Genomic DNA, 23,889 nt, shown 5'->3' on the forward strand with positions numbered 1-23,889 from the left:
AGGATGAACAGCCTGGTATGTGACAGAGCTCTATGGGTCCTTTCAACCTACCTGCATGTCGGTGCTGCTTTCAAGCTCTCCCCTCTGCCTGATTTTCTGTAAGCTCTCACAAATCTGTGCTTTACTGATCCTCCATCAAAAAAAAAAACCTGCTAACAACTTGTTGGGACCTCTGTAGGCTGTATGGATTGCAAAGCGTAACCTCTATCTCATAAGTCTAAACAGTCTCTGGCTAAGGATGCTCTGTGTTTTAACTCCAACTGGAGAACTGTTGCTACAGACCTTGCAGCAGTGCCTGGGAGGAGACTTTGGCTCTTCAAAGCTACTGAGGCCCCTGAGGAATTGTTTCCTTCTAGACTTGACTCATTTTTGTCTTTTGTGAGGAAACGTGTGGAACCTCACTAATCTGCCTCTAATTTGCAGTACTATCTAAATGTGGAGCTTGAACGCATTTTCATTTGCACCTGGCTACAAAGGACTGTTTGCTGACTGCTTAGACAAGCATTTTTTCCTTGTTTTATCTCGGAAAAGAATCAGTAAACCCTGGACCCCAGTGTTAAAAGGCAGTTCTGACAAATTTAAGTTTTTCTTAAAACCCAGCATGTTGGCTTCTCTGACTCTGGTAAATAGATTTTTCTTCCCTTTGTCACTGCCCTCAGCTCTTTGCAAGCCATTGTGGTTTTATCTGATGTTTGTATTCTCCTTTGCGTCAGTACCAGCATGGTTCTGGAATTAGGTTTCCCAGTTCCCTCTGCTGGATCACCAGCTGCTCTGCAGGAGCAAAATAAAAAGTATGCCAAGAGCCATGTCAGAGCATTGAGGTGCTTTTAAAACATGTATTCTGTAGCAAAGTTATGGTGTTTAAAAACAAATGACTTGGCATCCACAGGATATTTAACCACATTTTTGTTGTTCATTACTAAGTCAAAAGCATTTGATCCAGTTTCCATGACACATTCCAGAGCTCAAAGTTGAGTGTGGATGTTAGCCTCAAATAATAAAACATTAACTCTGCATACCTCCCACCACAAACTATGCCAGAGGAGCATCCCCTAAGGTAATAAGGTGCTGAAACACACAGCTCTGTGGGATAGTATTACATCAGCACAGCATAAGGAGATACTATTTCAACATAGGTCAACTTGATGTTGCCACCATAACACACAGCAGCAGTGGTTCCCAGCTAGCTGCACGTAGCTTTCCCTGTGTTTCCCCAATGAGCCACTACTCCAATTCCTGTGCAATCTTCAAGGGCAGTTGCTGTCTTTTAAGCAGCTTACAGAGCAGTAACAGGTAAGTTGAAAGGCTTTGCCTGATGTTGCAAAAATAAGGTTGTGGCAGAGCTGAAAATAGAAGCCAGCTGCCTGGGGGATTTTGATTAGGTTCCCTTTTTGGGCAGGCAAGTCAGTATCCTGTTTCTTAATGCTCACCGTCATTCCTTTCCCCACACTCTGCAGGTGGCCCTTCGTTTGCCAGTAAACCGACCACACCGACAGGCATGGGTGGAGGATTCCCCCCCTCGCCGCAGAAACCCTCTCCCCAGCCCATGGGCGGCAGCAGTTGGCAGCAAGGAGCTGGCTATGGCTGGCAGCAGGCACAACCCAAAGCCCAGCCAAGCATGCCTCACGCATCTCCCCAGAACAAGCCCAATTACAACGTGAGTTTCTCAGCGATGCCGGGAGCACAAAACGAACGTGGAAAAGGACCAGCTAACGTTGGTAAGCTTTTCGGAGTTCAGCATCCAAAAGGTTGACTGCTTCTAATATTGCTTTAATGTTCCAATGCCTTAACGGGTTAGGGTCTAAGCAAGTAAGTCATGCTGGTCATTTGACGATATATAAAGTTCAACACTAGTTGTCCTGTCCTAGACTCTAACGCGTGCTAATATTTGGGAAACCCTGTGTGCCAAGTAAGCTTCAATAATAATTAAAAAGTAACATTAGCCTATACCTCTTTTGTGAGAACCTGTACACTCATTAGCACTGGGAGATTGTTATAGTGATAAGCGTGGGGGGTGGCTTGGGTAGAAATGCCGTGTTAAATAAACCTGTATTGTGATAACAAATTCAAATCTTCTTGTTTTTCAAGATTCAAAACCTAAAGTGTCTGCAGATTTTGAAGACCTATTATCTGGTCAAGGTTTTAATGCTCACAAGGACAAGAAGGGCCCCAAAACAATAGCTGAGATGAGAAAAGAAGAAATGGCTAAGGAGATGGACCCTGAAAAACTAAAAGTAAGCAATATTCTTGTTTATGCTCTTACAATCATTCAACGTGTCTGTCTTTCTCAACATGTTGGAGGCTGCTTGAAACTCTGCCCCTGAAAGGTGGAGGGGGCAGTAATCCACCAGCCATCCCACGTGTGAGGCAGCGGAGCAAATCTTTCAGATCATTTAGTGCCAGAAGCTATTGTCCTGTTTTAGCACTTACTTCAGTGCGTGGCCTCCACAGTATTGCTGGATCCCAAGGACCATGTGCTATCTCTTCTGCTTGCTTTCCATAAAGTAAGTGTCTAAACTTGATAGCATCATAAACTGCTGTGCTCCCCATTCGCATGCCAGACAGCAGTGAGCTAGGGGGACCAGAAACACGAAGTCATAAACTGCAGGTGTTGGGGAATATCTGGAAGAATCTCCACTATCTCATCAGAATGAGAGATACTGCTTAGAAAAAAGTGATCAGTTTGTAAAAACTCTGTTCTGAAATAGCTTCTTAACAAATAAACCAGATAAAAAAAGTAGTGACCATCTCTGCCAGTTCTTCTGCCAAACCTAGGTTTTTGTGAAATAGGGGATGTTGTCCCCATGATGAGATTGCCTTGGGGCAGAAAGTGAGAACTTCCTGCTGCTGGTTCATACAATAAATTCTCGTGCCTTCCCTGGAGATGTGAGTGTCCTTTGGAATAGATTTAAAACTCCAATGTTGCATTTCTGTCCTAAACCAGGCTGTAGCAAACAGTGGCTTGCTCAGTGTTACTGTCAGGGCTGCTGGTCTTCCACATCACTCCAGCCCTGATTAGCAGGCACAGCTAATTGAACTAATCCTCTGTCTCATTAATCTTGCCTGCTTTGGAATTCTCTCATCTCTCCTCGATAAACTGCCAAACCACAGATCTATTATGAAGGGAAGGAAACTCAGTCTGTCCTGCTCTGCATTTGAAATACGAAACTACGAATTATAATTACAGAAGGATACAGAACTGAGAGGAAAAACCAAGCAAAATTCTAGAAAACAGAATGAGTGAATTTTTTAAAAATTTTTTTTTTTAACCTTTGGAAAGCGTGTGCCAGCAACCATGCTGAACACGAACGTCAGCCACTTGTAACCAAGCTGGACAGCTGTCAGGCCATCAAGTGAGCAGTAGTTTTCCCAATTCATAAGCTACACAACTTCAGCGATTCACATGGTACTACTTACTGTGTGCAACATTTTTCCCCCCAGCAAGCTGCCGAATCACTGAAGCACCCAGCTGATTCTCCCTTCCCAATACAATTCCCTCTGCTCTGATGCATTTTATTTCACTGAGTCACTTCAGTTCAGCCTGGAACTGTTAAACCTATTTATGCTTTGGTTTTCACATTTACTTCCCTTTCCTCCTTGCCTTCCCCAGCTGTAGGCTAAGATGGCAGCTGCTAAGGGGGACTACATCATCTAGGAAAGCAGACTGCCTTTTGCTTTATTTGACTGTTGGGTTGAAGGTAGCAAATAGGCACATGGAGAGAACTGAGGCTTCCGACTTAGAGCTTAAAAAGATTTGTGTTGAAGCCAACCTTCAACACGAGTCTCTAGAAGACTTAACTCTAGACATGCACAAAAGATACACATCCACAGCAGAGTTCTAGTCGAGCTTACTTCAGGTGTGCAATTAAGCTTGCTAAAGAGCCACATGGTTAACCATTTCATTTCTCTTTTGACTATTCCATCTGTTTATAAGCATTACCAACTCAGTATTTTTAGCAGGGATGTTGCTCAAGGTGTATCTTAACTTTTCAAGCAGTGATATAGAAATGAATGACAAAGTAGAGACTGACAAGTATCTTCCAAATGTTTTCTAAATCTTGGAAAGAAATGTAAGATGCTCCCTGGAGTCATTGGTATTCAAATGAAAAAAACTTTTTTCTACTGGAATATCTAATGTAAGGCATAAATTGAGACTCACATTCTTCTCTCCAGGTCCTGGAATGGATTGAAGGGAAAGAGAGAAATATAAGAGCCCTGCTGTCCACAATGCATACAGTCTTATGGGCAGGGGAGACCAAGTGGAAACCTGTTAGTATGGCAGATCTTGTCACACCAGAGCAAGTGAAGAAGGTCTACCGGCGGGCAGTGCTTGTCGTTCATCCTGACAAGGTAAGGTTTTCCTAGTTTCACACTGTTCAGAAATTGTTACTGTTCTCTTAATTATGAAGTGTTGAATGCGATTGCTTAACTTATTGGTGCAAACAGCTTTGTAGAAAGTAGTAGTTCAAGATTTTTGTGGGTTTCTGAAAGGTGAGAACTCTAACCGCTCCCAGCCACAAGACTGTGCTTGGTACACGCTGCTCCAAGCAACAGAGATTCAGATCTTCAGCTTTTGTCACCCTCACTTTGACTCTAAGCCATACTGGTGGTGAACAACAGTCCAGAATATTGTGCCTGCTGAAGGGGATGAGGATGTGATAAAGGCATATGAAAGGACAGGGGTCTTAAAATCAAACTGCTAAAACGGAAGAATCAGGTTATCTGACTATCTGACTTGTGGCTTGTGGTCTTGCTGCTGACGCTTGCCAATCAGAGTGCAATGACACCATCTGGGAAACCCGATGGTGATGATGAGGCTTCCACTTTTAACGAAATGGAGGCCCTGAGAGTTTCAGGGCAGTGGGCAAGGCTTGAGATGATGTGGGCTGCCGAGAGGTTTGTAGGAATACTGCTTTTATCAAGGAACTGTGTCAGGCGGCAGCTCTTTCCCTTCAGTGCAGGTAAAATGCCTCTTGCAAGGTCTAGATTAAATTTTTTTTGCCCTTGGGACTGCAGTGCTTTATCACACGTGGGGGGGTTATCAGCTCTGAGGAGCGGAAGAGCTGAAATTCTTAAGCTGAAAACAAGGTAAGCAGCCCTCAACAGTAGCTTATTCTTGTCAAAGAATAAGTGAAAACCATTCATGGAAAGTGAACGATAACTGCTTGAGAATCTAGCTGCTCAAATGTCAACTTCTTGTAGTCTGATTTGGTAGCTGTGATATCCCTCTTTCTGTTTTTATTCCAGGCTACTGGGCAGCCATATGAACAATATGCAAAGATGATATTTATGGAGCTAAATGATGCCTGGTCAGAATTTGAAAACCAAGGACAAAAACCCTTGTATTAGGTACTTTCTCAGTCTCCACTACAGACCTGTGCTAGTGCTTATATAGTCTCTTGTCACAAATGTCACAGATCAACCAAACTCTGGCTGGAAATTCAGAAGTTTCAGAAAACTAAGAGCCTAATACTTATCATGAAGAACAAGAGAAAGGTGTCCTTATACTTGTATCAAGAATCCTGAGCTCAGAGGAACTCTAGCCACCTGGCTTGCTATATGAGAGCCACGGGGTTACAGTTTCTTGTAACTTTTATATTTTTCTTTGGATTCCAGTGGGATGAGAGAGAACACATTCTGGGAAAAGGTGGAATTGTTCTGTCTCTGACACAGTGTAGCTGGTGAATTTCCTACTTTTTTTTTTTGTGATATGTGATATGGCAATACTTCAGTTGAGTTCAATAGCTGGTGGTGAAGCCCAAACTTCGATGTGCTTTCTTCCTAGGTTTGGATCAAACTTCATCAAATTTGAAGTGCTCAGATGTGGTTTAGGCACACTTCTAACAGTCACCATTTGCTGCTTAATTGCTCATATAGTATAGTATGCCTGAATAGAGACAAAGCTGAATCCTGGGTTAGATCAGTGTGGCAGCTGAACTGCTGCTTTACGCATTAATACTGTACTTCACCTCACAGTCCAGCAGTGAAATGTGTAGAAGAAATTCCTCAGCATTATGGAGCAAGTGTCTTTTAAAGCAAGCGACAAGTAATTGATGTTAAACAGCACTTTGTTGGTTTGTTAAACAGCAGTTCTGGGGGAATAGGGTTCTTTGGGGGATAGGGAATTGGGGGGGAATGGTGAATCCACATTTGTAAATGTGAGGAATGAGCATGTACTGCATTTCCCATGAAGTTCTCATCAATAGCTTGAAACCATCAAACAAAAGAAATATCAACAAACTAAAACTCCGCTGCAAAGTTTTAAAAACTTCCTAGTCTATAGGTCACACTTCCCCTCCTGAGGATTCAGAAGACTTTTTCCAGCCCACTTGTATCACCTCTATGCCTTTATCAGCTCCAGAGCACTTGGCAAAGGCTCTTGGCAGAATGCAACCTGTTGCAACTTCACTTTTCAGATCATGGTGTGCAAGCTGTCATGCAGACATCTGTGGACCAGGTCTGATTTTTTTGAGGTAAATACAATGCAAATTGATTATCTTAAAAGTTTATATTGGACCAAAGCAATAATATCACAAGGAAATATCTCTGATGCTAAAGCTGAAGCATCTTTCCTAGTTAAGAAACAAGTTACACTCTTCACCCCAAATTCTGGCATTCTCCTTTTGTAGAATAACTAAAGCTAGCAGTTTATTTACCAACATGTTGTATCTGTATTTGAGCTTTGAAAGGGCAGGTATATGCAGAAGATGGGCAGGAAATCATTTGTATTTACTGCTTCAGGAACAGGGTGCCATCTGATGTGAGTCTTTAAAGCTGGTGGTTTTTAAAGACAATCCACTTGTTGTTGCACTTACATTTTCAAGTGGCAAAACTTCTATTGCAAAGACAGTGTGTCAGAGTACATTGCTTTCTGTATAAAAGTCATCCTTTTGTTGTATTGGTCCATTATTTACTACCATTAATTGAAAATGTGAAACCAACACATAGGTCTCCTTTATATAAAAGGACCTTAAGATAATAGTAACAAACTGGATGTTATTTATTAATGTTTTGATCCAGTATGTGCTTGTCTTATTTAAAGAGATAACTGGAATGTGAACCATGTTCCTGTGATTTGTTGGTTTATTGTTTCTCATTCACATTTGTAGATATTGTGACCTATGCCTATATAATAAAAAAGGATCTCATTACTATAACGTACTTTTTTAATGATAAAAACTACATTAGCTTTGTATCGAGTTTGTCATGGCACATAACTCTGGATACTCATACGTTCACAAAATACAAATCCATCATTAAACTTTATCTACCAAAAGAAACCCTACCCCACTTAAGCTTTGATTACTTCCATCCCTAATGTTTTTATGGATGCATGAAAGTATTAGGATGTATGTATATCAAAATAGTTAACTTAAATTCTTGTCATATCTGGTAGTGACAGAGGTTATCAATGTTCAGGTTTACTGTTTCACTAAATTATTGTAATTTTTGTAAATACAGTATATACTCAATGAAATTGTGACTGGTCTAAAACATTTGTATATACATTAAAAAGCTCAAATTAACTTATTCAGGTATGTTTTGTGCTTGTGGGGAAAAAAAACCTTCTACCTTCTCTGCAAATGCTGGATAAGCAACAATGAATCCATGTATGGTAAATGGAAACTTCTTTTGTCTACAACATCTTACATGTACGACTAACACCTCTGCTGCTCTAGTGCAGAGTTGGGTGGGACCTGTGTAGTACACATAAAGGTAGCCATAAATTACTTGCTCTAGAGACAAATACTTTTTTTTTTCCTAGAGCTTTTATTTCCTCAAGAGCAAACAAAGCTACATGAAGAAGCCAGTTGCCATTACTGCAAGCAGATTGTAAGAGTAGTAAGGGTTTAATTTAGAGAAAATTTGCAATGGGAAAAGATGCAGCCTTTCCTGCTTAAGAGAAAAAAACCTTTAGCCCACCTGGAACAGAAGATGGTAATTTAACTTGCTTCTATGTTTTGATTTTTTTTTTTTTTAGAAGTCAAGTCAGGTGCATATTTATATATTTACTGTTGGTCTAAAGCTGTTTACATTAGCAGCAGCTGTACCAGGATGTAAGCTTCTGTTGAAATGCCTGGGGCTTTTTTGCTTGTTGATGACAGCTAAAGGCTCTGTTCTGCTCTAACACTTTGGGGAAGGTGCAGCGAAAGGCTCTCTGCATGGTTTTCTGTTGCAAAATAAGCCCAGAAATGCTGAGTTCAATGGCTGCTTACAAACTGACCAAACCATAGTATTAAAGCCGTACATCTGCTCCCATGATATGGGCCGTGTGCCTTGGCCAGTGTCAGTATTGCCTTTTTAAAGTGGTCTCTAATGCCATGCGGTAATTCATAGGATGATATTCTGGGTAGTTTTCCTAAATTAAGACATTTTGGAAACAACTTGTTGCTCGCTATTCTTGTGCTACCATGCTGCAGAGACCCATGGCCAAGCAAGTCAGCAAACGTAGCACCCGACAACATTTTCACTTGAAGCATTTAGTTACATCAGTCTGCTGTTTTAATTAGGCAGCCTTCTTGGCTCTAAATTATTTAAAGTTAATAATGAAATTGGGGAAAAAACCTGTGTCAGAGAAGGTACGAAACAAGAAGAAGAGCTGAGAGGCAGAGATGGGACATATCTAAAGAAATCCTCTGTGGGGAGGTGGATCCAAAGGGCTGTGCAAATTCTCCCTCAAAAAGGCTGTTCTTGGGTCAAAAACGGGATCTCAAAAACCTAAGGCTTCAAAAAATACTGCTCTAAAACATGGGGTGGATGATGCAAATCCCGAGAAGGCACCATATGAGACAACCTGGTGCTTGGGCCTATTTTTGGGGGTGAAAACTGGGTTTTTTAGAAGTAGCCTGCAAGATGGCGGCGACTACTGGGCGGGGGCTGTTCAAAACTGTATTTCTGTATTCAGATCGTGCTTGTGCACATCTATATACATGTATTTGCACACAGGTACACCATATGTAAAGATATATATGTTTGTTTGTGTGTGTTATGTTAAACACCCGCCCCAAGGCCTGACTGGAGGCGTAGACGCCGCCCCGTAACCATGGCGACGGGTGGCTGGCGGCCCGCCCGTTTCCTCACAGCCAGCCCCGCCCCCTTTCCCGAGCGTGGGCGGGGCCAGCCCGGGAATCGCCTCTTAGGTGACGCCGGCGGCTCACGTGGTGCAGGAGGGGGGGCGGGGTAAGAGGTCGGTAGGCGGAAGTCGCTCGCCGCCACCTCAGCTCGGCGTCGCTCAGAGCCCCGAACATGGCGGGCATCAAAGGTACCGAGCGCTCCCGGCCCGCGGGCGGGAAGCGGCTCGGAGCTGCCGTTCGGCAGCTCCGAGCCGCTTCCCGCCCGCGGGCCGGGGGTCCCCTCTCTCTCTGAGGGAGCAGAACGACCGGGTTGCGCTTCCGCTTCCCCAGCCATCGCCTCAGCAAGGCGTGTGGGGGGGGACGGGACGGACGGGCGGGCGGGCTTGGCGGGGAGGGATAACCGGTAACCGGTGAGGCGGCTGCCGCCTCACCGCCCGCCTTGTGCCGTTGCAGCTCTCGTGGCGCTGTCCTTCAGCGGAGCCATCGGGCTGACGTTCCTCATGCTGGGCTGCGCCCTGGAGTACTACGGGTGAGGGGGCCGGCTTCGTTTCCAAAACTTCCCCTTCTTAGTCTCTGGTGATTGAGGTGTTAATCTCACTTAATTGAGTTGTTTGGCTCTAGTTATCTTACAGCAGTCGCCCGCTTTCTGGCTCTTGACACGTGGCAGTTTGTTGTGACTAAATACCACCTCCTTAGCCAGCACTTGCGTTTCCATTAAAAAAAAAGACTGAAAACAGCTCAATACTTCCTCAGGAAAAGCGGTGCCATCTTGCTAAGCAGCCGTTTTTAACCTCGCACAAGTCTTTGCCTTACTTCCCTGTTTCTTTAAACAACCCTCCTACCACAAGACTCCACCTGGGATGTCTCTTACACTTAAAAATCCAGGCGAAGCTAACGAGACCTCTCACAAAGAGATGAGAGTGCAAGGGTGTGCCTTCGCAGTCGGTTTGTTTATTCTCCCGGCTCCCTCTAATTTGGGAAAGCTCTTGGTTCCTGTCCCGCTTGCCTGCATTTCCTGTTCCCTGTGCGGTGACTGTCGTTTTTGTGAGGCGGTGGTGTGAGCTGAATCAGCAAGGTGATGCAAATGTAAAATCAATTAACCCTTGCTCGTGTGAGAGCGTGGGTCCTGCTCTACGCGAGGCCGTATGAGTGCTTGTGCCAGTGTGCAGGGAAAACAAGGTAGGATTGCCCCTTTGGGTGAAAGCTTGTGGTTAAATCATATAACCCACTTTTCAAACCATAAAGTAGGATTACAGCTACTGCAATTACTTTTTCTAAAAAGAAGGTACTTTTTATTGAAGCATCTATCTAAACTGATTATGTATTTCCTTTTCCCCCCTCCCCAGTGTATACTGGCCTCTGTTTGTCTTAATATTTTACTTCATCTGCCCCATTCCCCACTTCATTGCAAAAAGAGTAAGTGATGACAGTGATGCAGCCAGCAGTGCCTGCAGGGAACTAGCATATTTCTTCACAACTGGAATTGTTGTTTCTGCCTTTGGATTTCCTATCATCCTTGCACGGGTTGAAGCGGTAAGTTCTGCTTGCTAATTTTAATTGCAAGGCACCAGTTACTGAATGTAATCTGTAATAGTACTGTTGCTGTTTGTAAATCCTGCCTTTAAGTTCATTATTGTGATGTTTCTAGATTCTGACTGAAGGAATCACTCTGCTGAAATTCTGTCTGTCAATGCTGCTTTTTGACCTGAACAAAGGACTTGCATGACTGAAAAGTTTTTAGCTGGGTTTTTCTCCAGAGTTGTTTTGGTCCAATACAAGATATTAACTCCTCCTACATCTCGTGCCTCTGTCTCATCAACTTTTGCACCGCTTCTTGCGCCACCTTCCTTATTTTTATTTCAGAATGTCTGCTTTCTCCATTTAGGATGCTGAAAACTTGGTGACTGGAGTGCATTATCAGTTAAAAGATAAAAGGCCAAACTTCCAGAGTCCCCTTCTGGTTTTCAAAGCATTTCCCAAGCTCATGCTTTGTCCTTTCAAAGTCTGAGGAAATCCTGCTAGCTTCTTTTCTCTTTGCTTTCTGAACCGCTCTTCAGTGGTGAGATTTTTGTCACATTTGTTTTGCAAGGCAGAGAACTCTTTCATCCTGTCTCCCAAACTACCCAATGGCATCTTTATGTGTTGTGTTGCTTTTCCCCTTCAGTCTTTCAGTTTTGCTTAAAACTTGCGTGCTTAGTTTTTAATTTATTTGTAATGCACAATTTCCCTGACACGGCATTTTTGGTTTTAAGTTGTGGACCTGACAGTAGGCAGAACCAGAAGTGACCACGAGGGGGAACTCTAATGCATAGCTATACCTTTTAAGAGTAAATGTCACTTATTTGAGTAAACTTAGTGGGGCAGATCGTTAAAGAAAGCTATTTACCTTTAAGACCACGTACTGTTTTCCATGTTTGTTACTGGCATTTATTTGAAAGGCTATCTTTTATTTTGTTGCATAGCAATTAAAGGAGAGCACTAGTTTCACCAGATTTTTTTTTTTCAATGACTTAGGTATGGTTTAGTGACTTGTATGGCAAGGTAATTATTTTGTTCTAAAACATAGCATTATTAGCCTGTCTGTTGAAGTCTTGTATTAATAATATGAGTGGTTGCTAATTGAATAATTAGTCACATGAATTGAATTATTTATTGTTTGTCTTTTTCCTTTATGCTTTTAGCAGCTTTCTGTAGTATTTCGTTTAGTTTATCTAATGCATATAAATAACTGGCCTGAACCTATCTTATAAGAACTGCTTTGATTGTTTCATTTCCTTGCATTTCAGATCAAATGGGGAGCCTGTGGTCTGGTGCTGGCTGGCAATGCAGTCATTTTCCTTACTATTTTAGGCTTTTTTCTTGTGTTTGGTAGAGGAGATGACTTTAGCTGGGAACAGTGGTAGGACATCGCTCTGATGCTGGTAATATTTTACAGCATGTATCACCATATGTATACTCTGTGTGTGTATATGTGTATATATTATAACGTGTGTGTGCACGCTGAGATGTATGTATGTGCATATGCATGTAGTGTTACATTATCAGATCATAACATGCTTTTTTAAAATGCATTTCAGCCAAAGGGAAAAGGCCTTTGTGACAGCTGTCTTAGTGTATTCAGTAAAAGCTGGAATCACCGTTGCAAATTTGTCCCTGAATAAGTTTACAAAACATAAGCTGTTTTACTCATTTTTTCACTATATATGCATTAACTTTTGTTTTAATCACAGTAGTATCGTTGATACATATGATACTGGTCAGCATGCCTGTTTGGTTTTTTTAAACATGTGATCAAAACAGGCTAATATAAAGATTATCCTACTTGGTATTGTTCAACTTGATTGATCTTTCTGCTTTGATTAGGGATGAATGAGTACTTGCTTTTCATTTGAGTAATTTAATTTTAGTGTTTTTTTCTTGATAACGTAAAAACCAAACATAGGTTACGCCAACTCTTTTACTCCCTAATGAATGGTTAAAAATCATTCCTTCCGTTTATGGTGTTCATTTAAAAAATAATTCCCCTCCAAAGATACTCAGGCTTTGTCCCTATTCAACTTAACAACTGTGGATATATTTGGGGAATAATATATTTTAATGCCTCTTTAATGCTTAGAGCCAACTTTACTTCTCTTATGAAGGTTCACAAAAGAAGAAGCTATGCTCAGGACACTTACAATCACAATATAGTATTCAGCTCTGTGTTCTTGTGTGTGAAATGCCTGAATTGCAAAGGAGTGTTCTGCTGGGTAGGACTTCTTAGCTCCTCAGTTCTCATTGCTTTTAAAACATACTTATTCAACTACTATTTTTTTGTCTGTAAGAAAAGATTGTTATATTAAAACACTATATTTTTAATAGCATTATCCTAGTAAACATTCACATAATCACACTTACAAAAGTAAACTTTACTACTGTTTTGACTTGCTGAATCCTGCAAATTCTGGAGGCATGCGGTTTTGTAAAAATGCATTCTGATACAGCCCTAACTCTAGAAGACATTTCAGTAATCTGCAAAGGGGTAAAGGAAGAGACACCTTAGTTTATTCTTTCATAGAACAATGGACGCAAAGAGGTTTCTGCTCTGTGAAGTGTGAAGCTGAATTTCTGCACAGGGTGTGTTTTACTATTGCAAGTTCTTTATACTAGTAGATTGCAAATGAGTGTTTTATAGTTGTGTGAGTTAGTTCACAGCAGACTGCTATCACCCTGTGTAGCTATGAGGGACATTGTGTAAGGAGGTGATAGAATCCACCCTACAAGATGTGGCAGCCTCACCAGCACAGTGCTCTTTGCCCCCTAAGTTGTATGGAACTACTTACGCTGCTCTCCAAGCTCTCTTAATACTTGTGTACTGCAAAATGGTGTCCTGTGGATTGTTGTGCACAGCAAAGGTTAAAAAATTAATGAATGTTACATGAGCGCTCTGATACTGGGTCTTTTATTCATGCTCAATGCCCTAGAAGAAGGGTACAGAAATCATTCTGTGGTCCAAGTAATGTAGTATCATTTAAGTAGGAATGGAATATCAGGTTTCAGGAAGGTTAATTAATAATGTTTTAAATTTAAACTTCAGATGAGTGTAAGGTGAACAGTTCAGTGCTGAGGAATGCTGACTAGCTGTATTTTATACTGAAGTGTGTCTAGGCTGTCATTCCCATAAAAGAAGAATTAACATTAGAGGACAGTTTTTTCTGAATGTTAATGCTTCATCAAAGACATAGCAGGAATATACTTGGGAAGTTGCTGTGCATAAACAAGTTCTCTTACAGTGTCTTCTTCCTGACTTTAGGTGAAATCTGTTGGACCCTACTGATTTGTAAAGTACTAGCATGGAAATTATTTGTTCTAATTATGAGCCAAGTTGTATAGAGTAAGCATAGTTTCCACATACAAGTCCTGCTTCGATTCGTGAAGAAGTTGCTGTTTTTCCTATACAATGGCATTTTTCACTCAAATTAGTGAAGTAAAACAGCAACAATAATACACAATTGAAGTGCCTGATCCTGTAAATGCCTAATGTTGTTGCTAACAATTCTATTTAACTCCTGTTAAAATACTTGTGTGCTTGCAGGGTTAGATTCTTCAGTGTTTTTACTCCTTAGAATTTATGTACCAAAGCTTGCAATAGAAGTCTACAAAACTACTCAATTACTGATGAAATTTTGCTTTCAAGACAGTGGTGTGAAAAACAGCTGAGATAAATTTTTCTTTAAATTAGAGAGTCATTATTTGTAGGACCTGTTGTGGATCTGTTAGTAAATAGTTTGCTTGTGTCAGATTGGGTTACAGGCAGTAAGCATATGACAATCTGAAATGAAAAGGAGGACTAGAAAGTGCCGTCTTGAAGAGAGGTTGCTTCTTTGACAAATTACTCTATTGTACTGTATTTCCTTTGATATTACTGTGGTTGGTGGGTACCTCATGAAATGGCAGGTAAATGTTAAATGGAGAAAGTCAATGCTTTTTTTTTTTCTTTTGAAGCAGCTACATGCACTAATCGTTAATGTGAACTTCATGCAGTTTTCACCATGGACTTTTATTTTAAAATGTTTAACTTTAAAAATCGTGTTTAACAGTGTTTAAATCATGGAAATCTTCCTTGACCTCTTTAAGAGTAAATTTGCTTGAATGAGTCTTCGATATCAAATAGTCAGGGTAAAAAAAATTTTCAATGCTTTTTTTTTATCAAGAGCTTCGCTCATTCACGCAAACCTGGTGCTTTGATGGCTAGTACTGGGCATACTGTCGCTATCTACCAGTAGCAGTTTACTGTGGTTTCTCTGAAATTGTTTTCCTATATGGAAGTGAATACTATGTATCCAAAGTGCCTTAATTTTGATACTATGCCGATTTTGTGAATGCATATACATGGCAATATCACTATGTTTCATAATGAGCTGAAAATCTGTTGCTGCATTTTATAAAGTTTCCTTGTCAACTAATCGAGTTTTCTGTAATTCGGAATGCAGTGCAGCTTTTGTAACTTGTAAACACTGTTTTTATTGTCTGTGATTGCCAGGTTCTTGAGATGATGAAGTGTTAAAATATGGAAATTAAAACATATTATACTTTTTTTTTCAAATTGTCTAATAAAACTGACATTTTGAATTGTCTAATAAACATATCTGATGCTTAAATATTTGTCTGTCTTAAATTTGAAGAGATGACAACGGACTCTTGTGTGAGAGGAAAGATAGAGAAAATATATCCAGTGGTGCTTTCCTAACGGTATAAATGGTATAATGAACAAATTTCAGAAGCCATGATCTAATTGCAATAGGTGGCATTACTGTTATGGTATGCATTAGAATGTGTTGTACAGGCAGTACTCTAATATGCAGGGAAATTATCATCACTTATCTCTTATGTACATGGTGAATCTGTGAGCTTTTTAAAGGCGTTCAAAAAAAGATGGTGTGTAAGGTAGCACTTGTCCTCTTCCACTTTCCTAGCTTTGAAAGAGCCTAGAGTAAGACGCATCTGCTCTGTCCGCACTGATGGGCAGGGACGCAGAGGGTGTCAAAGCTCTCTTTCTTTTCTAGGTCGATACTCCTGTAGTTAAGTTGGTGAATGTATTACGTGGGTGATTTTGATACCACCAGTGCTTGTGAAAATGAAGCCTGCTCAGTTATTTTAATCAATTTGTGAAAGCACCCACCATCAGGAGAAGAAGGCTGTAGTGTCTGTGTTCTGAGTAGCTGATGCTTTCTGTTTACAGCAATGATTTGAGCAGCTAAGTGTTGGAGAAGGTGAGTGTGTTTGCACTTTGAATCAGTTAGCTGCTGGCTTTGCCCTGTTTTGCAAAATGAATGTTTGGGATTGCTGTTCTGTACTGCCTAGCCCAACATGCTTTGCATATAGAATAACTTCAGGCTCTAGGCTTGGTTCCTGAGCTCCTTAATTTAATCTGGTTCTGGATTTGCTAGTATTATCTGTATGGTATAACTTTTATTTCCTGTCCTTTCCACCCTTGTTCTTGTAGCTGCTTGTTTTTGTAGTTAATAGAGCTGTTAACCTGTCAACATATACTTAGCTGGAAGAAAAAAATAAAATATGCATAAGGGGTCAGGAGCACGGGGTACCAGTCACAGTCTTGCGCTGGTTTCGTAGTCTCTTCAGTCCTTTAAGAAAGCTGGTAACCTTCCTAACTAGCTATGACCTTGGGTAGCTTTCTAAAAACTTCAAAGAGACTTTAATTCCATAAAATGAATGTAAGCTCATTAATACCTGGGAGTTAACCAAACAAACTTGTCCTAGCAAGCCATGTGTAGATTTTTATTGTTAAACTGAAAATTATGTAAAGCTCTAAAATGATCTCTATAACCCTGATCTCAATTGTTAACACAGCATGACTTTTAAGATACTACATCGTTTACTCTGCAGGGATTGTTTCTGATCTGTGATAATGGATGAAAAGACTATTTCATGAAGCTGGATGCACACCAGGTACTAATGACTAATTGATTTGTTTAAGTGGCCCCTGCAAATACATGACCAGTATGTACTAGAGGGCTTTACAGGGAAGTGTCTCTTGATAAATATGTAAGGAAGGATTGACTGGTGAGTTGTGATTAAATTTTAAAGATCAGCTGGACACTCTTAGAGAAGCATTTTCTCCAATGGCCTGTTCCTATATTTATCTCATTTTATTGTTTTGCTTTTGTTCTTTATGTTGAGGTTTATTTCAGCTGTGTCTCTGGGTTATTTTCAAAAATTGGTTACAGTTGGGTATGCCCCGTGACTAGCACTTCAGCTGGAGGTACCTCATTTTTTTGGAATTACTACTTCCCATAGATTAGGTCCAGATTTTAACAAATACTCTGGATACTACTTCTTTCTAATGGCTTGTTTTAAAGGGACTGGTTGATTGTTCCCTGCTTCCTCCCTCATGAGGGTGATCATCCCTTGTCTGCAAGTGCAGATGGCTTTCTTCCTGCTGGCCCTCAATGCTTGGAGGTCCTTGTGGCCATCTATGAGGCAGATACTGCTGGGGAGAGGGTAGGGATTATAAAAATATGCCTTCTTTTCCCCAGAAAGTTCCTAGGGCACAGGAGGAAGATTGTTTTCAAAGTGAGACTAATCCTATGGCTTTGTTTAATAACGTAATTTACGTATAATGAACATAATTGTGCAAAATTATAACATTGCTGTCTATGAAAATGAAGAATTTCAAATACATAGTTACAGCAGTCCTCCCAGGTGTCGTGGTCTGAAACCCTGATATTTTCTTTGTTAGCTGTTTGCTTGCTGACAGCTGAACTGGCATTCAGTGGTGGAAGTTGCCTGTGTTATGTTGTAATTTTAATTGCATGTTTTCCCAGGGAATGCTTGTAAAATTAACTGCTCACTTTCGTGGAGTTTAAAAAAAACAAGCCACGCACACAAGCCCCCCGAAATCGTATTCAAGCTCAAGTTGTATATAGTTCATTTGAAACCCTTAGGTGGAGAATAGAGTGCTGAGGCTCAAACAGAGCTCAAGGCAAAAAGGGATGTTGATGTCTCCTGGTAGGTCCAGGAGGTCAGCTGAGGCTATCAATGTCTGTGAATTTTGGTTTTTATCACCTGCTTTGAGCTTCATTTTCTACTATACAGGCTAAGATGCTTCCGTTTTCTTGGTCAATATGAATAAATGACAGTTGCTGTTTGGGTGGTTTTGATTGCTTGAGGTTTTGGGGAGAACTTAAACTGTTTATTGTGCTTTATAAAGCATATGCTTGGAATAAGAGGATTGATCATGACGTTTATATGTTTTGCTTACCCTTTGTTGTGACTCTTTGATCTGGGCTTGTGATTTTGTTATTCATTGAATTCCTGCCTAAGACTAGTATTTCACAATATAATAGGAGCCTTTGTTACCAGTCTTCCATCTTAAAAAACAAACAAACAAAAAAAACCCAAACAAAAAACGAACAACCAAAAAAAGCCTTTACACAACATAGAAACAAAAGCTGCAATAGTTGTAACTTACTGGCTACTGATCAAATTCTCCCTTTTTGAAGCTGGTGGGAATTTGCTGTTGGTGTCAGTGGGATGGGGAAGGAGGGATGAAAGAGGCCTAATCCCGTTAGATGCTGAAACCCTTACATGTCTGAGGGCAATCTGTGAGCATGCTTATGAGTCACTTCTATGCAACAGAGTGTCCGTCTTGTCGAGTGTCTGTTTGTTCTGGCTGCGCTACACAGGGTATGGGGGTGATGTTGGCTACAAAAATCCATATGCCTGTATTTCAACAGAGGGCACTTTACTCCGTGAGAGGATTTAACAGCTTGTCCTTGTTTCTAGTAACATGGCTCAGTGTCACACTGCATGGCCAATCCTTCCTTGGTATTCTGTTTTTTTCTAACTAAATAAATGCTAATGATTGCAATGAGACATTAGGATGTTTTAAACAACTCCATGATGATAAAACAATTTCCCATGTAATACGTCTTGAAAGAGAACTCTGCTCTTAGTTTAATTTTAAAATAAGAAGAAATGCAGAATATTTCTTATATGCATACCTAAAGTAAATTTTACCTTTTCAATCGGATAATAAAAAATAATATACCTTAGGGAGTCCAGAGCATGCTCTCTTTTCTATTCATTCCTTCAAAGATGACTGTATTCTTAACAAATACTTTGCTGTTTAATTGAAATATATAGCAGAAAACGTTAGTTTACAAGGATCTTTTAATAGCTGGACAGATACTCATTAGAAACAATTTCAAAATGCAGTCTTAATCTGGTAGTCTCATAAGTAAGCAATGTGTAAAGTTAATTAGGATTCAGCGAATATCCTCAGTTAGGATTCAGATTATTCATATCTCTTTAGACACCTAAAGATTGATGCAGGTGTCTCTTTGTTCCTCTCCCCTTTTACAGTGATTGTACCCCATCATTAGTCTGTTTTCTTCATCTTTCTTTAGCCCTTTTCCCCCAGGGCCCAGCCCCGCAAGGAAAGCAAAGCAGGTCCCAGCTCCAGATAGGTGCTGAGCTGCAGCTCTGTCCTGACTCCAGCCCTCATCCTAACTCTTGGGGTTGCTGAGAAAGTCCTCGGATCCCTTACCTAACCCTAGCCTACAGTAGGGCCTGGGGGGGGTCCCTTCCCTGCTCCACATGTGCCTTTAGCTACAGTTCCATTAAAAAACAACCAAACAAAACCAACCCAAAGCAACCTTCCCCCAATTGCTGGCAGTTCTATGTTCTCTGGAATAAGAGAGTGAATTTTGACCTCCCAGTCAGTAATTGCAACCAGTCCTTGCTTCCCCGCCCTGATGGGACTGAGCTATTGTCAACTCCGGGTGTCAGAAGAAGCTGAGCCAAAAGCAAGTCACACATTCAAAACAACTTAACAAATACTGATTTATGGATAGTATTAACAAGACGGAAAAGAGGGGCAGGCAAGTGGCGATTTAGAAAGAACTGTCATAAAATACTAATTGGTTCTGGATGTGAATTGATGGCTCTGACTTCGAATTTCTAATTATTTAAAACTTGTGTTTAACAGAAAGAGGCTAAAAATACTCGATGCTCTTTTGTAAGGACTGACTTTCTCAGATACACCAGGAAACCATTCTGAGATGACAGTTACTTTACCCAGAGAGAAACAGCTTGAGCAATTACAGTTCCTCGTTTTGAGTGCTATTGTCTTGATTGTCCTTGCCCCATTTCCCCTCATGTGCCTTTTGGTGTCTTTGCTATTAAAGCCAGGATTTGTTGTATAACTTGGTATAGCAACATGGATTAAAAAAAAAAAAAAGCAAGCAATTTTTTTTTTTTTTTTTAGCACAACCTTGTTTAGGGAAAAATTTGGGTTTGCATTTTGTAACCACAACGCTGGCTAACTTTTAAAACATCTTGTCTCTCCAAGGTGGATGCTTGGTCTTGGATTTGAGAGCTCCACAACAGTTTGTGTTGAGGTGCTGAATGCTAACTTCTGTTGTAGTCACTTTTCTGTCAGATGGATTAATGAACCAGAGGGCTTGTGTAGAAGGACAAAGTTCATTCCCCAGAAGGTCCCTTGGGACGTAATGAGGATTATCCAGAGCCTCTTTTTAGATGTGGTAAGACTAACCAGAACAGATGTGTGGGTAGCCTTGAGATCGAGTCCTTATTTTCAGAGAAACTAGCACATGCTCTTAAAGAATGTGCTTTTCGAGCATCATGTATTAATACATGATATAAATCCAGCATTACTAGATAAGGCCAGTAATCACTATACCAGGATGCATTTCATTAACCTTACTCCAGTAAAACTGGCACAGTAGAAGTATCTAGGTTATATCCCTGATTTGACTTTTGGAAAAATGGTAGCTCTCTGGGACAATTCCCATTAAATGTGTAAGTACATACATATATATATATATATATATACTCTCGTGCAGACTTTTGTAGGTATAATTTCTTTCTAAAACGTAGACTATTATGTGTAATGACTCCAGGATGAGGAAAGAGTCCACTCTTTCACTATGACAGAACTCAGATTTGAACAGGCCACAAAATACCTGACTGGAAATAAAATCGTAGTGTATACATTAAAAAGAAAAATCTGTTTTCCTGCAGCAGGTTACCTGGAAGACCCCCCCCGCAAAAAAAAATCTTACGGAAGAACTTTTCTCTTGCAACTCAGTGAGTTGTCTGGGGCTTGAATTGGAGTAAACGATGGTGGTTGATCATTAACTAGTGAGAGGATTCCAGCATGAATAAATAAGTCAATGCTGCTCTTCTCAGAGCTTGATTCAGCTCCTGTTGAAATCCCTGGGTTTCAGGTTAGGACTGAATTTTCTGTTCCCTCATTGAGCAGTAAATAGTTTGGTACCTCTATAGTCCAATCTAATTTCAGTGGAAATCTTTTCATTAAACTTAAGAGAAAGAGTGCAGCTGAAGTAGATAAATGTCACGTGAGGTGGCTTTTGAGAAGGCAAAACGCAATGGAGTGCAGTGCAAATGAAAAGGTGGCAGTTCCTCATGGTGCAGCTCCCTGTGAGCCCATCAGTAGCTGTGATGCTATGCGGATATCTACAGCCAGGTTAAAGTTTACAGCTTTTCTTAAGATGCAGTGGTGATTTTTTTTTTAAAAAAACAGAAATAAGTCATAGATGATTGTACTTGGGCTGTAATTTATTACTTGTCTTATTAGTGGTGAGGTACACAGTAAATTTCTTGTGCTAAATCTTAAAAGCTTTGTGAATAATTTTTGAAAGAGTTTTAAAAGATAAACTTTTTCACTAGCTCTGATTTGGCACATTTGGATGGTTTTTAATGTTCTGTTTTAAATATAAACTCTTACTCATGTCCAAAGCTCTCTACAGAATGGAAGAATTTTTATTAAATACAAAAACCTAATGTCTGCTTTATAATTCTTGAAAGTATATGCTCTGGCAGTGTTTATGATTTACTGTGTTTCACTGTGCGAAGTTTGTTCTAAAATGGTTTCTCAAACTTTGTGGGCTGTAAGGTATTTTTAAAATGTATACCTCTGATTTGGTATGAAAAATGGCCCAATTAACTTAATTTTAGTTTCTTCTTCTGTTTATACAGTGAATGCTTCTGACAAGTGATGGCAGTCATAGTTAATGACAGCACTGATGTTTATGCATATGCCTTTTTCTTTAGTGACAAGAATAATTACACCGATAGACAGAAATAAAGTCAATTTTGGTGGATCATTTACAAATAGATCCTGAACTTTCTGATTCTTTGTAAAAGGCTTTGTATAAGTAAATCGAAAGGTAAAACCATCATTCTTCCATCCGTTTGTCTGACATTTAAGTGCCCATTTTTATTGTACACAACTCTTCTCAGTTATAGTGTAAGGTATTACAAGTTACTGAAGCTAATTGTATTCTCTTCACTAAATCTCTTCTGTAATGTGCAGGTAATGAGGAAGTCTGTAGGTAAACTCATTATGAGGATCAGTCAATACGTGTTTTCCTGTAGCGCTTTTAGTAATCACGTTAACTCGATAGCATTTCCCTGGCCTTCTGAAAACTTTTAAATTGCAGTAATAGGCCATTTGTTACGACTGTATTTTTCTTTGGAGACTTGAGTGTGGGAACAGGATTTAGGCTATTTTGTTCCCATTTAAACATCAAAACTTCCTACCCCAAATGAAACCTTTTGAAGTTAGTTTTATTAATCATGTTCAATAGTCAATTTTATCTCTCTTCAACCCACATACAAAGAAACTGGACTGGTGGAAATGAAAAGTGGCAAGGTAGAGGGAAAGGCAACCGATGCTTAGCTGGGGTTATCTGTGGGTGCCACGGTATTAGCAGCCATTCAGATGTCCTGCAGTCAGACGCACGATGGAATAATGCTGCATTAAATACGACCTTTGTGAAGGGAAAACCTGTCTGAACTGAATAGTCAAATCAGATTTGTGTTTGACACGCTTCAAGTGGAGACCTTTTGGCTAAAGTACCTAATCAATAAGGGAGAATCTTGATGTTTGGAGATGCAGAGTACCTCTCAATGTGCAAAACAAAGGCCTGTGACATTTTAAACAGGGTGCAAGGCATGGGGTACAAGTGAAAGACTAGAACATGTTCTGTACCTGAATCTTCTCTTCTGCTCTAATCTAGTCTTGCATGAACAGCTCTGGTCTGCATACAGCACAGCATTTTTGTCTGCGAGTGGAAGGACGGAAATTAGCGTCTGGTCTCCTTGTGGTCCAGATTTCAAGGTTCACTGGTGTTTGTGGGGGTCCTTGCCAACAGAAACCAGCGGGAGAGGGCTGACTCCTTCCCTGCCCATTCTTCGTGCCTTCTCCAGCATCAGCAGTGGCTTAGCCTTTACCTCCTCGTGCAGAAGCAAGAGCACTTGGCAAAGGCAGGTAATGCTTTCTGAGGGAACGTTTCCCATGTGGAGTTCATGTGGGAATGAAACATGCCATACGGATCACCTCCCTCCCCACAAGCCTCCTTCCATGCGTCAGCGTACTCTGAGCCTAGTTCACGCGGTGCTGAAAACTGGGATTGCTACAATAGGAAACAGCTGTCCGAGTCAGTGCTTGTTGGCTTGGTGCCCACGCCTCGCTGCTCCAATTTTTGCTGCCAAGTAGAGAAGGGCAAAAATTTTCAAAATGCAATGTCACAGTCAGAAGTGCTCTCACCAGCCCCTGAGTACGAGGGTGTAGTACCCTTCCTGCTGGTGGTAGGTAGATGGATCCTGCTGGTAGTATGAGCCCCTGCACAGGGACTTCACTCCCCCCCCCCGCCACTCCCTTTTGTTGGGGCTCTGTCTCCCTGTTGTCCCTTTCCCTCATATCAGAATCCCATGATCTTCCCTTCGGTCACACCTCCTCTGTGCCAGGGCTATCTGTACACATCATTTCCACCCCGGCAGGGTTCATCTGTTTGTTGTTCTTGCTTCTTCCCGTATCTGGCCCTTCCTAGCCCATTTTTCCCTGTCTTCCCACCACAAACTCTTTCTATGCCTTGTATTTTTCTTCTCATGCTGTTTTCCCATGCTGTGCCGTCCCTCTCACCCATTATTATTTGTCTAGAAAATAAGTCATGCAGAATGTCAACATCTCGGCATAGAGAGGGGTCCACCCGTTCCCCACTCTTTTTTCCACTCCATTTTTCTGATTTCCTTCCAAAACTATTGGCCACTTATGTTGGAATATTCGCTAATGTTTTGAAATTGTCAGATCTAGCTCTGAAAAGTTACTGAGACAGAAATGTCTTCACTGCTGCACATAATGTCTCGGCAACCTAGTACATCTCTTTTTGAGGTGCATGCAAGATATGCTTTCTAATAGGTCTTGATCACAGTGCATCTTAATATGGATGAAATACTGCCAGATTTTGGAGACTGAGACCCAGATCCT

General features: G+C 40.7%; 3 protein-coding genes across 4 annotated transcripts in view; all 3 read left to right on the forward strand.

Moving 5' to 3' along the window:
* The window catches only part of DNAJC6 (DnaJ heat shock protein family (Hsp40) member C6), a 51,987-nt gene extending 44,610 nt beyond the window's left edge, over positions 1–7,377 (forward strand). For both annotated transcript variants that reach the window (XM_052801741.1, XM_052801742.1), the window contains exons 17-20: positions 1,458–1,718; positions 2,089–2,234; positions 4,174–4,350; positions 5,248–7,377. In XM_052801741.1, the coding sequence (XP_052657701.1) occupies positions 1,458–1,718; positions 2,089–2,234; positions 4,174–4,350; positions 5,248–5,349 (686 nt within the window). In that variant the 3' untranslated portion in view covers positions 5,350–7,377. The remainder of the gene's footprint in view (positions 1–1,457; positions 1,719–2,088; positions 2,235–4,173; positions 4,351–5,247) is intronic.
* Positions 7,378–9,138: 1,761 nt separating this feature from the next.
* On the forward strand, positions 9,139–15,214 carry LEPROT (leptin receptor overlapping transcript). Its single transcript, XM_052800977.1, has 4 exons — positions 9,139–9,262; positions 9,528–9,603; positions 10,421–10,607; positions 11,861–15,214. The coding sequence occupies exons 1-4, from the start codon at positions 9,247–9,249 to the stop codon at positions 11,975–11,977; spliced, it is 396 nt and encodes a 131-aa protein (XP_052656937.1). The 5' UTR covers positions 9,139–9,246; the 3' UTR covers positions 11,978–15,214.
* LEPR (leptin receptor) overlaps positions 10,506–23,889 on the forward strand; it is a 76,316-nt gene continuing 62,932 nt past the window's right edge. The window contains exon 1 of the mRNA XM_052800975.1: positions 10,506–10,607. The gene's annotated coding sequence lies outside the window, so the exon portion shown is untranslated. The remainder of the gene's footprint in view (positions 10,608–23,889) is intronic.

Source organism: Harpia harpyja, chromosome 11 (genome assembly GCF_026419915.1).
Source record: "Harpia harpyja isolate bHarHar1 chromosome 11, bHarHar1 primary haplotype, whole genome shotgun sequence".
Taxonomy (NCBI): Eukaryota; Metazoa; Chordata; class Aves; order Accipitriformes; family Accipitridae; genus Harpia; species Harpia harpyja.

Coding starts and splice junctions, on each gene's coding strand:
- LEPROT (XM_052800977.1), top strand. Junction 9,604..10,420: donor TGCGCCCTGGAGTACTACGG/GTGAGGGGGCCG, acceptor CCCCCTCCCCAG/TGTATACTGGCCTCTGTTTG. Junction 10,608..11,860: donor TCCTTGCACGGGTTGAAGCG/GTAAGTTCTGCT, acceptor CTTGCATTTCAG/ATCAAATGGGGAGCCTGTGG.